Source organism: Chelonoidis abingdonii, chromosome 23, assembly GCF_003597395.2.
Source record: "Chelonoidis abingdonii isolate Lonesome George chromosome 23, CheloAbing_2.0, whole genome shotgun sequence".
In the NCBI taxonomy this organism is placed as follows: domain Eukaryota; kingdom Metazoa; phylum Chordata; order Testudines; family Testudinidae; genus Chelonoidis; species Chelonoidis abingdonii.
The window spans coordinates 14728885-14742332 of NC_133791.1; the positions used below are offsets into that span (position 1 = coordinate 14728885).

The 13448-nt window shown below is 52.4% G+C and overlaps 1 protein-coding gene across 2 annotated transcripts in view; it reads right to left on the reverse strand.

The window, feature by feature from the left end:
- Positions 1-13448, reverse strand: part of VWA5B1 (von Willebrand factor A domain containing 5B1) — a 72407-nt gene that overhangs the window by 17331 nt on the left and 41628 nt on the right. For both annotated transcript variants that reach the window (XM_075060242.1, XM_075060243.1), the window contains exons 11-15: positions 13224-13338; positions 8620-8805; positions 7092-7287; positions 5625-5818; positions 1206-1428 (exon numbers count right to left, since the gene is read on the reverse strand). In XM_075060242.1, the coding sequence (XP_074916343.1) occupies positions 1206-1428; positions 5625-5818; positions 7092-7287; positions 8620-8805; positions 13224-13338 (914 nt within the window). The remainder of the gene's footprint in view (positions 1-1205; positions 1429-5624; positions 5819-7091; positions 7288-8619; positions 8806-13223; positions 13339-13448) is intronic.

Consider the following 13448-nt stretch of genomic DNA (forward strand, 5'->3'; position numbering starts at 1 on the left):
AGAGCCCTCTCCTGCACCCCAAACCACGCATCCCCAGCCCCATCCCAGATCCTGCACCCCCAGCCCAGAGCCCGTACCCCCTTCTGCACCCCAACCCCCTGCCTCAACCACAGCCCCCTCCCGCACTCCAAATCCCTCTGCCCGACCCCCCAGTTCTGGAGCCCCCTCTTTCACCCCAAACCCCTCATCTCCAGTCCCATCCAAGAGCCTGCACTCCCAGCTGAAGTCCTCACCCCCTCCTGCACCCCCACTCCCTGCACCAGCCCGGAGCCCCCTCCCGCACCCCAAACCCCACATTTCTGGTCCCAGCCCAGAGCCTGCACCCCCATTCACAGCTGATTTATTACAGCTGCGGAGCTGGTCCAGTGAGTGAAACAAGTTTGGTTTACCCCACATATGCTGTGAAAGGGTTAATATGGGCTTGAGAAGCCAATTAACCAGGCTGGGGGCACCAGGAGGCAGTGCCAGGCCTGATTAGGGATAAAGCCCAGCTGGAGGGTTTTGTTTTTCCTCATCAAGTGCTGGGGCCTGGGAGTGTACAGCTGGAGAGAGGCGACCCAGAGGAAAGAAGAGGGGGTGTTCCCTTTCTCTGAAGCAGCCTGAAGAAACAGAGCAGAGCAGCTACTCCAGGGGGGAGCTGGAAGCCTGATTGGAGACCAGGGTCTTAAGGAACTGGAACCTGCCAGGAGCCTTGAGTGAGGAGAGGAGTTTGCCAGCCCAGACAGTGAGGCTGTTGAATGCCCAGGAGCCTGGACAAGTCAAAGGGGCAAACGGAGAGGATGAGACGTACTTGGGAGGAGGAGGAGGAGGAGGAGGAGGAGGCCAGCCGAGCCCAGCTGGGCTGAAGGTTTGTTTTGTTTACATTTCTGCAGGACTTTAGTAAAAGATAATAAGGGGCTAGACTCTGTAAAGTGGTCTGGCTGAAGATTAGGACCTTCTTCTGGCTGGAGTAGGCCAAAAGAAAGGGGGAGTGGGGAAACTGAGGCAAGAAGTGGTGCAATTCCATATTCATCCAGGAGGGGGGCGTGTTGGGGCAGCAGTTTTGCCACTGGCCTCTTTACGATTTGACCAAATGTTTCCCAATTTACCTATACAGGCATCAAGGTGCTATGGTGGAAGATGCACAGGCAGGCTAGTTAGAGTTCTAGGCCAGCTGTGTTCCAGAGGTGGACCCTCTTGATAGCAACCTGCTGGATGTCACTTACCCTGATCCCCAGGGCTCCGGCTGCCCGAGGAGGATCTCAGGAGAGAGCTGGTCTCCGGCTGACCCAGGCACCTGTCTGGAACCATGTGCTGGAGACCATCCTGTGGGTGGGGAGCGTCCACGTCCTGACAAAATGACATGCAGCTCTGGTGCAGCAGAGAGGGCCTCCTGGCGCCAGCGCCTCGTATCCGTGTGGTGGCAATGTAGGGGCTGGTGGTGAAAGGCTGTGAACAGAGAAAGGTCAGAGTGGGATAGACGGTCATGGACAATGGGTGGGGGGTCTTGTTAGGAAAGACACGGGCACAGCAACTGTTGTGGGGGGGTGTATGACGATAGACCACTGGAAAGAAGAGGTTTGTGTAGGGAATGGATGGATTGATAGGAAGGCAAGATCCTACCACCTACCCACCTGTGTTTGACGCATTCCCTTCCTGACCCCGCTCTCCTATTGGCTCGTCAGACATGTAAAATGCTGACATGTGAAACAGCATCTGTTTACCGAACACAAGTGTTTCACCACCACCCCGCAAAGGTCCCCTGACAACCGACTGGGATTTATTTCTCAGTGCATGCCCCAGATGCATTCCCTTTGGGGCTGGAATGAGTATCGAGGCAGCGCCTTCCCCTGACCAGAGGAAGGATAAATGTGAATTTCCTCAATCCGGCTCTTTTAATTACTTCACATGACAACTAAGAGAAGGACGGAAATAGACAGGCTGGGCCCAGCTACTTAGTTACAAAGGGAAAACTGAGCAGCGTTCTTCCTCCTTAAAATAGTCCCTTGGGGGTGGGCAGAAAGGGAGAGAAACAGATCCCTGTATCAGTGACTGTGCTAAGCCTGAAGGCTCGTCTACAGCGCTTCAGCAGAGACTCTATCTATGCAGACAGGAGGGGTTCTCCTCCCAGGGAAGGTGCTCCACCTCCCCGAGAGGCAGTAGCTAGGTCGACCTAGTGCTGCCTATGCTGGGGGCTAGTTTGGCTTAACTATGCCCCTTTGGGGGAGGGAGGATTATTCATACCTCTGAGCAACATAGGTAAGCTGGCTTAATTTTCTAGTGCAGAGCAGGCCTTAGGTGGCAGCATTCATACCTTTTGTCCAGCATTTTTAAGGCTGGTCTCTGTACAGACACTCCATTCCTGGGAGCAAGAGAGACAGAAATCCTAGTGTTGCAGAAAGATGCCCTGAAGGCCGATATCCTCTGATTCCTCACAGACCAAGCTCAGCATGGCAGTGGCAAGCTTTGCCCTGGCCTCCAGTACAAATACCCTTGCCCTGACCAGGTGGGGTCCTCTCTAGGTTTTGGGTGGGGCGTTCAGTTTCCATAACCCATTCAACCCTTGGCCTCTCTTCTACAACTGCCCACAAGAATGGAGGGGAGTGAGGGCAGAGCAGTTTGGACAGTGGATTTTGGATGATGGGCCCGTCTCCTGTCCTGTGGATTGGCTGCAGATCACCAAACTCATTTCCAGCTCCCCACGGTTCCTCGAATGTCCAGAGCCCGCTCTGTCTGTGTTGGAGGGAATTCCCTGCGATGAAGGGACACTCCCTCCCCCTTGTTCTCAGCTGAGTTTGGCTTCTCCTGATCCCTGAAAATGCTCCTAAAGTGGCAGAGCCTAAGCAAGGAGACATCTGATGTGAGCTCAGTGGAAAGTCTCTCTCTGGAAGCTACTGCTGGCATGTTTCCACTCGCTCTTTCCCCTCCTGAGCCCTTTCTCCTTGGAGATCAGGGAAGTGTCTGGGAGTTTAAACCATCCATCCTGATGCTCTGACCTTTCCTTTCCAGTTGTGGTGTGGGCATTGAGGGGGGAAGGGAGAAGAACTCTGAGTTCACATCTCTGAAAATGTCAAGGTGCCCCCCCCCCCCACACCCACAGTGTGAGAGATGGCGCAGAACAAGGCAGCAATTAAAACCAAGCAGAACACACATGTCTAACTCCTGGCTGCGTTCTGACAAGGGCTGATTTTTCCTTATCGTCTTCTAAACACCATCATCCCCCACAATGCACAGAGACTGGGGCTGGCCAACCCTAATGGTGCAGACACAAATACCTCGCCAGCGCTACAGCACAGAAGGAATGAAGCATCCACCCTGGCACGTCTCTAATTAACCAGCCCTTAGAAATACCTGGATTTAGTGACGTTCCATGACTAGCACCCAGTCTCCCTCCACCCCTGAGGCTGAGAGAATAATTCCTCTCCCATGTTCTACTCATCCGTTCCCTTCACTATTACTGTCTCTCTTTCACAGCCCTCCATCGCCCCGTTTGTCCTTCCCTCGGCCCCTCTCCCCTCCCTGCCAATCTCTGTAACCTGTGGCAGAGAAGAAACATAGCAAAGACCTCAGATACCCTGTTCAGGGTTGTCATGGGAACAAGGATGCAGCAGCAGCTGTTCTTCCTCTGGTCTGCCCAGGCTTGTTGCGGACACTGATTTCGAAGGAGACTACCTCAGGCATGTCAAACACCGGAGCAAGTCATTCCAGCCCTTTGCCTGAAAATCGTCACGCTGAGATCAGGTTCAAAGGGGACTGAATGCCTCTGATTCACCGCAGACCACGGAAATCACCCTTTCAGCTAACCTCGCCTTTTCATTTCAGTTTATAATGAGCTCAGAAGGGAAGCAAGCAGCCTTCTTGTGGGCTGAACCTCAGACCCTTCCCACTCAGCATTCCCAGCATATCCCCGGCCTTCTCTTCTAAAAAGCATAGGTGAAGCCTAGGTGACTCTAGGGGCCCACAAGCACTAGGAAGCTGTTCCAGCTGGCACAAGTTAGAGCAACTTGGAGGCTGCTCTAGCTTGAACCAGGGGCTGAATTAGCTCCCAGCAGTCTCTGGGATGGTGGGGGAGCAAAAACGTGACAAAGCCACTTCTGTCCCCTGCCTCAGGTGCAATGGGTGGGGTTCAGGCACATCTGAATCTCTCTGGCCCAGTGGCGTACCACCAGGGAATGAATTGTACCCACGGTTGTTAAGGTGTGGGAGTGATCAGAATGACTGGGACATTGATGCAAACTCATTCTGGGGATAATGTAGCCTATTGTGTCTAGGTGAAAAGAAAGTGCTGTGAATTAAAGCAAAATCTCTCTGAAAACTTGCTTGGGGCAGACTTTTCCTCTCCAGCTCCTTTTGTACCCTATCTTTCATCGCCTTGGACCCGGCGGTGTATTAACAGGGGATTTGCATCAAGATTAACTTTGTGTTCTGCTGTGAGGCACACAGGCGCTGCCACAGCTCCAAAGGGTTTACATTATTTGGCCAAACTCTGGTGAAATATGAACCCAAGAGGAATTAAAAGGTATAACTAGGATCCAACAGACAACAGAGCGGAGCTCAGGCCGTGCTGATGAAGGAGACAGTAGAGATGCCGACAAAACACATGATCCCAGATTATGAAAAGAAGTGGTGGACCTGTCATGTGCCCCCCGCTGGAAATCTGGACAGGATTTTTCTACCTGCGGGGCTTTATTTCTGGCGGCAAAGTTTTCTTCTTGGCACCACTTTGCAGCACAAAACGTGCATGTGCGCACAAGGACACCCCAGATCTGAGCCCCACTAACCTGGGAGCTTTGCCTACCGCTGCAAGGCTGCCCTTGCACCTGGTTATATGGGTGGAGTCACCTGAGTGTGCTTTTAAGGTGGGCAGGATAGCATTGTGTGACTATAGCAGTTGGTTTGGAGACAGGGCCTTGGGAGAGGAGGCATTGGACGAGATACACTGCAGAGCATCCTACGCCCTCCTAGAGGTTGCCCTGGGGCCGCGGAGCAATACTGGAAGCTCCAGCTCTGGGGTGGTGTCATGCAGGAGATGAGAGGGAGGAGGAGATAGCAAAGCAGGCAGGTGAGCACCCTGCAAAGCAGCCACTGGGGTCTGGAAGATGGAATCCTCCACCGTGGGCCAGATTTTCAGAAGAGCCCAGGGCCAGATGTTTAGTTGCTCAGCACTCGCACCTGGGGCCAGATTTTCAGGAAAGCTTTGCTCCTTCCGCTCACCCTGCATCCCGCACGCTGAGACCATTCAAAAATCAGGCTACTGGTTCCCACCCAAGCTGAGTGCATTTGAAAGCCTGGCCCTATGTGGCCACAGTACAGGGAGGCCAGAGTGTCCAGGGGAACTGAGGGGATGGGGGGGTGAGAAGGGTGGGAAAGGCTCTTACCCTGCAGCATCTGTGCTGGAGACTGGGGCTGGGGAGTCACAGTGTAAGTCCTGGATCTCCAGGCTCTCGTGCAAGAAAATGGCGCATCGGGCAGTAGCTAGGCTGCGTAACAGGACCTCGGGGCAGTGACACTGCCATGTGCTCTGAAAAGAGCCCCTCTGAGCTAGAAAGCAGGGCCCAGGCTGCGCCGGCACAAGAGGGGCAGCAGCGTGCAGATACCCTGGCGAGGCCCCTGCTGGTGTATCGAGGCCCAGCACCGGCCCTTACCTGGAAATCCGCTGGCCATGGCTGTGGCTCCGGGCTGAGATGGCACAGATCCTGTATGTGGGCTTTGCGAAGGGGATTCTTCCCCAGGGCTGTGCCTGGATCGCTGGCTGTGGGGACCCTCTTGAAAGGCTCAGGGTTGGCAATCTGATTGGTGCTGTACACCCTTCGCCTGGAGGAGGATTTAGGGTCCAGCCCTGTTTGAAGGAAGAGCTGATCAGCGGCGGGACCAGCCAATGCCAGTCAGGTTTTTAACATCCCCAGAGAGTGGGAGACCTCTTCCCGCCCAATCACTCCCACCAACTCCACAGAGAATCGCCCTGACTCTGCTGGGAAGATGGACCTTGGATGGGAGAGAGAGAGAAACCAGGTAGGGAGAAGGACAACAGAGAGATTTGCGCTTGAGAGACCCAAGGAAAAAAACCCTCCACACTGCTCATATGGAGGGGTGGCCCAGGCATGAAGGGGCCAAGCTTTGGAATATAGTACATGGACTTATGTTCATAGAGCAGCTTTCGTCCTGAAGGATCCCTATTCGAATCAGGAATCCTTGCACCCTGGGCTGACATGCAGCCCTTCCTGGGAGGGAACAGAGCCGTAACACTGTTGGAATTTGACTGGGCCAACAGGATCAATATCCTTAGCCTTGAGAATAGTGCCAGGGACTTGTTAATGCCCATGAGGTCAGGACCTTGGTTTTACGTCTGCCCCAGACTCCTCTCTCCTCACTGAGTGTGACTTTGATCCTTGTTAAGGGACTGTTTTGCAAGTCTGAGGAATGTCTAGGCAAAGAGTTGCACATCTCTGTCCTCTCCCATGCTGGCAGGTAGGTAAACATCTTTCACTCTATTCTGCTGATGGGGAATGTGAGGCAGGGAAAGGCAAAGTGACCTGCACAGTGTCGCAGGCCAAGTCAGTGGCAGATCCAGGAATGGAGAACCAAAGAGTCCTGATTCCCAGTCCCCTAATCTAACCCCTCTCCCTCCCTTTGTGGAAGCAACAGGGCCTGGCATGTCCCCAGAGGGATACACTCATCAGGCTGCCTAGTTGTGGGATGGGGTTCAGGAAGATCCTACATCTGGAATTGGAATTTGGCCTGATCCAAACCTTGCAGAGGGTCACCAAGAGGCCAGGAAACCTTTTAGTGCAGATGGTTTTGGCTATGAGAGGGAGCGTAAACATTGCAATAATAATCCCAGGGCCAGAGCCCAGCATGTGCTGCAAATCTCGGGGATGGCTATTCTCAATGGGTTCCCAGTTCGATTCCCAGACACGGTTGGATAAAGCAGCCAAGCCAAATGGAGTCTCTGAGCTTTGTGTGATTTGTTGCCACTTCTCCCAAGACCCCTGTCACTTCGCAGAGATACAGCTGAAGGGATGTTATCTGAAAGCGACAAACCAGTGACTAAAGGCAACGATGAGGAAGAGGAGTGGGTGATACTATTGGGTTTACAATAAGGAGAAACTGACCAGTATCTGGGTCAGATTCTCTCCTTGGTTCTCCACCAACCAGCAAGAGATCAGGGGTCCGCTCTGAAGGGAGCCCCCCCTCAAAGTCCTTGGGGTAGCTCCAGCTGTCCGAGCCAGCTCCCTCTTCCTGAGAGTGAAAGAAAACGGAACTGCCTGACTCCTGGGAATGCATCATGCTGTAACGCCGCCTCTTGTCCTGGGGAAGAAAGGGAAAGAGAAGAATTGGGCTGGAATGCTGCATCCGGTCTGGAAAGGGCTCGGGCTGTTCATGGAATTGGCAATCTTAGCAATTCGGACATTATCCCCACACCTCTTGATGAAGTGCCTGGTTACCCAATGTCTAGTGCCCCTTCTCCCTTTACCCAGTTGTCCCATACCCCTTTTCCCCTACTCAGTTGTCCCTGATTGTACAACCAGAGAACTGGAAGGGACCTCAAGAGGTCATCCAGTCCATTCCCAAGCACTCATGGCAGGACTCATTATCTAGAACGTTCCTCACAGGTGTTTGTCCAACTTGCTCTTAAAAATCGTCAACGATGGAGATTCCACAACCTCCCCAGGCAATTTATTCCAGTGCTTAACCATCCTGACAGTTGCAATTTAAGTCCATTGCTTCTTGTCCTATCCTCCGAGGTTACGAAGAACAATTCTTCTCCCTCCTCCTTGTAGGGACGTTTTATGTACTTGAAAACTGTTATCATGCCCCCTCTCAGTCTTCTCTTCTCCAGACTATACAAAGCCATTTTTTTTTCAATCTTCCCTCAGAGATCATGTTCTCTGGACCTTTAATCATTTTTGTTGCTCTTCTCTGGACTTGCTCCAATTTGTCCACATCTTTCTTGAAATGTGGTGCCCAGAACTGGACACAATACTCCAGCTGAGGCCTAATCAGCATGGAGTAGAGCAGAAGAATTACTTCTCGTGTCTTGTTTACAACACTCCTGCCTCATCCCTTCACATCCTTATGCCTCAAGTGATTACAGCTGGTGTTTTTCAAGACTGTTGGGTCTTCTGTTGGCTTGTGTTATGTTTGGGAAGGAGAGGAAGAGAACAAAACACAGTGGGATCAAACAACGACCCCCTCGCTCCTGCACCTCAGTGGTGCACAGCTGCCCCGTGAATGGAAGTGGGGCAAGCCACTCAGCAAAACACCCTGTCTGGTGGCAGAGCTTTTTGTGCATGTGACGAGCATAATATCCCAAGAAGGATTTAAGTCAGGGCCACCGTGGCCTTGGAAGGGCAGCCCTGCAACAGTATGTGGCTACCAAGCTGGGAACTCCTGCTGATCGAGCTCTCAGTCACGGTGCCCCGTACAGCCACATTCATTTCATGACTCATATCTGAGAGAGAAGTCTCCACACCGGGGAAGGGTGAGTGTGTGTGTGACTGTCTCTCCCACCACACCCGCATACACACACCCACACCCCAGGCACACTCACACATATACACGTATTCACACACACCATGCACATGCACACCCAAACATACATTCCTTTGGGGGTTGGGGAATGTGGCAGAGGTTACTTACAGCTCTGGGGTTGGAGATGTACAGGGACGTGTCACAGACAATGCCATACCCAACGAGTCGGTCGCCAGGGAAGAGACAGCTGGCACTGACTGGGGAGATCAAGACCTCAGTGGTTTCAGGAAAGACCCACTCCACGGTTACATCGCTCAGGACGGGTGCCATAGCTTTCTTCAGAGACTTGATCATCTGGCATGACAGAGCACAAACTCATGTGGACTGTCAAACGGCAGAGGGGAAGGTATTGTGAACAAGTGTGCGGGGACATGTTGTGAGCACGTGCATGCATGGACGCCTGAGCACGTCGGCATGCACCTGTGGGTGAGTATGTCAGTATGTGAACATGCCGAGGGGGTCTCAATATGTTGCATAGCGATTTCACAGTCACCGATTGTCCTCTCCAGAGCCCATCACAATGTGATGTCTTCAGTCTAGCTGACAGAACAGGCTGAGCGCACGGGGAGAGGCTGATGGCCCAGCTGCTCTTGTCTCCTGCCTGCATCTTACAGATAATGCTTCAGGGGAAAGTGGAAAAAATCCACCCTTTACACATCTGGCCAATTGGGCAAACTGATTTTGGCAGAAATCCCCGCCTGCCCCATGAGGGGAGTGATAGGGCCCTGTGATCCCTGGGAACTCACCTGCTACATGCCACCTGTCTCCAGTATTCCAAACCCCTCAGCAGAATGAGCAGGTGGTTTATGCCACCTGATCCTTCAGCTGCCAGACACAAGTCTGGGCCAAGAAAGCAACTTAGAGCATCCCTGAGGCTGCTCCAAATCGTGCCATCTACCACCAGCCCTCTGCACTCCAGCCAATTTCCTTTTTGCCCTGCCAAGCCCCCTACATCAGGGGCAACGAAACCAACCATGGGTGCGTGTCTGAAAATCCTCAGTGTGAATTTCAGCAGACGCCTTTTCTGCAGGATAACACTCTGATACCGTGGATGGCAGGAAGGGCCCTTCTCTGCATAGGCATTAATCACTCACACACCGTATAGAGTGCGCTCAAACTCTGTGCCATCCCTTCCCAATCTCCCCAGCCACGAGACACTCTTGCCTTTCTCAGAGAGCTCCCTGGGGCTTTCCAAACAAGCCTCCAGTGCAGGTGCCGAGAGATCTCTGTGCTCGGAATCAACATGTCTTCGTGTCTTTCCAAGGACAGAGAGCCATTCTCGCAAGCACACAAAGAGGCTACTGGTAGCTCAGGACTGGGTCAGCTGGGGTCAATTACACTCTGTGTAAATCAACGTAGCCCCACTGACCTCTACGCAGTTATGCCAGGTTATGCTAGCTGAAGATCTAGGCCAATATCCTTGTATATATTACAGGCAAATCTATTGGAAAGCTCTCCATCCATCACTGCTTTCCCACTAGGAACTGTTTTCCAGAGTGCAGAGAGAAGTTAAAAAAAGATTTATACACAGGGCATTTTAAACTTTCTATATAGTTCAATGTCCACAATACAGGATCTGTAAGACACTCCAGGATGTGCTTGATGGGGCCATTAATTGATGCCTCAGATAGCTGAAAACCATCTGTATAACAAGTGAGGCCTGTATTAACAGCCCTGTAAAAACACCCTTTCCTGTCTTGGGGCTTAATTTATAACACAGACGCTTGTGCTTCTCTGTCTCTGAAAATGCTTCATGGGCTAGAAGGGGAACAGGATCGGGCCCGTTCCGTGACACGTCATTACAGCTGGCATTTCCGACCCTGATGCTAGGCTGGACTGAACCAATGGGAGCCTGTCAAGTTAATGCACAAAGAAGGGTGAATCTTGGTCTCCCACCGATGTCAGTAAATCATATGAACCCAGTGACTGTTGCTGGGGAGAGCTGAGCATTCCATCCCAGCGGGGCCAGGTGTGGAAATGCAAAAGGTTTAGGGTATGTCTACACTGCAGTCATGGCACGTGACTGCAGCTCGTCTAGACAGACCTGAGCTAGTTTAATCTAGTTAGCTCCAGATTAAAGCTGCAGCATGCCCTAGCCTCCCAGGTAACTGTACAGGCCTCCTAGGCTTCACTGCATAATCCAAGCTAGGTCCGGTGTGTTTAGACTAGCAGCAATCACGCCTCCCCACCCCATGATTTCAGTGTAGACAAACCCCAAGAGAACAGGAATGGAAGTGGAGGGAAGGCAGATGATAAAGGAACCGTAACTCCCAGTTTGGAGTGTAAATGCTGTAGGAGAGAGATGGGTGTCGGGTCTCAAACGCTGCCAGTGAGACAGACTGTAACCAAGCGAGGTGGGGATAGTGAGGCTGTGAATAATGAACCTTGCAATGCAACTCTGTGGAGTGAAAGTGACAGGTGCAGGGAGCCCCCATATTTATGGCATTGGCAGTGTGGGAGCCAGACATCAAAACCTCGAAACTGCTTCCCAGCCTGCGTTAAAGTCAGTTTAACCAGCATAACTACTGCATGGTTATTTCCCTTCCATGTACCCTGTGAACCTCCAGGCGCCTGGGCTGAGCAAAACGGGGGATTTTGACTTCACTTCACAGCTAATTAGCTGCCTGGATGCCAAGTCCTCTCTTTCGGTCTGTGCCTACTACTGCAGGTATGTTTGCCACCAGGAGCATGTAGCGCCTACCGCTTCCATTCTTCTCTGCACACAAGCTCTGACTCCCCAGTGATTCTGACACGCAGGCTTTTTTCCATCCATCTGTCCTCGCCCACACGCTGTGGAGGAGTTGGCGAGCCAGTCCCAGAGCAAGGAATTGTGCCAAGAGCAGCTTGTGACCACCCTCATGCCCTAATGAGATGAGAAGTTCACTAAAATCCAACATCTCTGTTCCCCTGGGAAACGGACCATGTTGTTGTTTGAGTCCAGAGAGGCCTACAGGAATTTCAGCTCAGGAGAGGGAAAGGTTGGGAGAGGGGATTCGGTCCAATGGCTCCGTGCTGGTGTGTTCAGGATCATCCTGATCCTGCTTCCCACGAACAATGTTTGTGGGACATTAACTGGTTCCGCCATCAAAGTCAGGGCCTGAGAAACATCCCTGCAAGCCAGTTCTTGGGCACAGTGATCCCTGGGTTTGGGAAGTGGTGTCTGGGCCTGCAAAATCCACACTGGGATTGCTGCCCTTGCAATGGGATTCAGGGGGGTGAAAATCGGGCTTTGCATTAGCAGTTCGTTCTGTGAGTGCAAAGATGGTGGTACAAAATAGCAGGCGGGGCCTCTGTTTTTAGGAACTGGTCTCATACTGGGACATATATCAGCAGGCTGGAGATGCCCTCAGCAACACAGGGCAGCTCTCCTCTGGCATATCCTAACAACCCACTGTGGCGTAAAATCCACCTAAAATCCTGCTAAAAATGATCCATCCCTCAGCATGAATAAAAACCCACCACATCTCCACCCCTTCCCTCCCGGTGCTCTGCCCTGACCCATTGTACAGAAAGAGGGCAGGGTGCCTGGGGCTGGACTGGAAGGTCCCTGCATAGCTGGGGAACAAATCTCTGGTTCCACCAGCAGGCACTTTGCCACCGGCTTTCCTCTGGAGACATGAGTCACCAAGAAAGAGACGACCCTTATGTCCTGCTACAAATCACCTCCTCACACGGCTGTCAGTGGATTGGGCTGTTGCTCCCTTGGCTTCTAAGGCTTCCTATTATTATTAATAGGACAAACACATAAGAACATCAGAACAGCCATACTGGGTCAGACCAAAGGTTCATCTAGCCCAGTATCCTGTCTTCCAACAGTGGCCAATGCCAGGTTCCCCAGAGGGAATGAACAGAACAGGAATCATCAAGTGATCCATCCCCTGTTGCCCATTCCCAGCTTCTAGCAAACAGGCTAGGGACATCATCCCTGCCCATCCTGGCTAACAGCCATTGATAGACCTATCCTCCATGAACTTATCTAGTTCTTTTTTGAACCCTGTTATAGTCTTGGCCTTCACAACATCCTCTGGCAAGGAGTTCCACAGGTTGACTGTGCATTGTGTGAAGAAGTACTTCCTTTTGTTTATTAATTAACACAGGACAGAAAGATCTGCCCCAAAGAGCTGATAATTGACTAATAATCCCTGGCTCAGACCCTTCCCAAAGAAGGTCGGTATTATTAACCCCGACACTGAAGACAACAGGTGGATCTACACAAAGTGAGGAACACAAGGAAACAATGAAACAATATGAGTCAGGGTCATGCTGGGTACTGGCGTTAGCATGCCTGCTCCCTAGCTGTACCCTTGGCCCATCACCCCCGCTCATCGGGGCATCGTTAGGGGACATGCCCAGTGTGCATTCTGCTCTCACTGGGGTGAAAAGCACCGGCCCCATTGCCTGCCCTCCTGCTGACACAAAGCCCCTCAGTGACCCCTGCCGTCACCCACCTGCTCAGCTGCAGGTCTGTCAAATCAGCAAATAATCCATCTTCCTTCTTCCCTCATCTGTATGAAGTCCCAGCCCAGCCCCTTTGCAGGACAGACTCTGATGGGGCAACTGCTCCCTTGCCCCAGCCCAGCTTTGTTGGGGTGCAGAGAAACCTCCAGTCTTTGGGGCACCTATCCAGACAGACCCAAGCTCTGAGCCCTGCATGGTTTTCCCCCTCCCGACAAGGAAAAGTCGGCGATGGGAGGGATCTGGAGTAGCAGTACCTTTGGCTGCAGCCTCTCGCCCTCCGCCAGGAATTCTGCACTCCCCTTGGACACAGCAGCCAGCCCACGCACCAGCCTCCTGCAGGCTTTCTGCCCAATGCCAAAGCTGTAGCACCTGGGGAAAGATGGACATTCAGGATACAGGTCAGGGGCGAGGAGCGAAGGGCCGTTAGAGCAGGAGACCAGATGTAGGATCAGACCCCTACCCCCCGCTAAGGCTGGGCA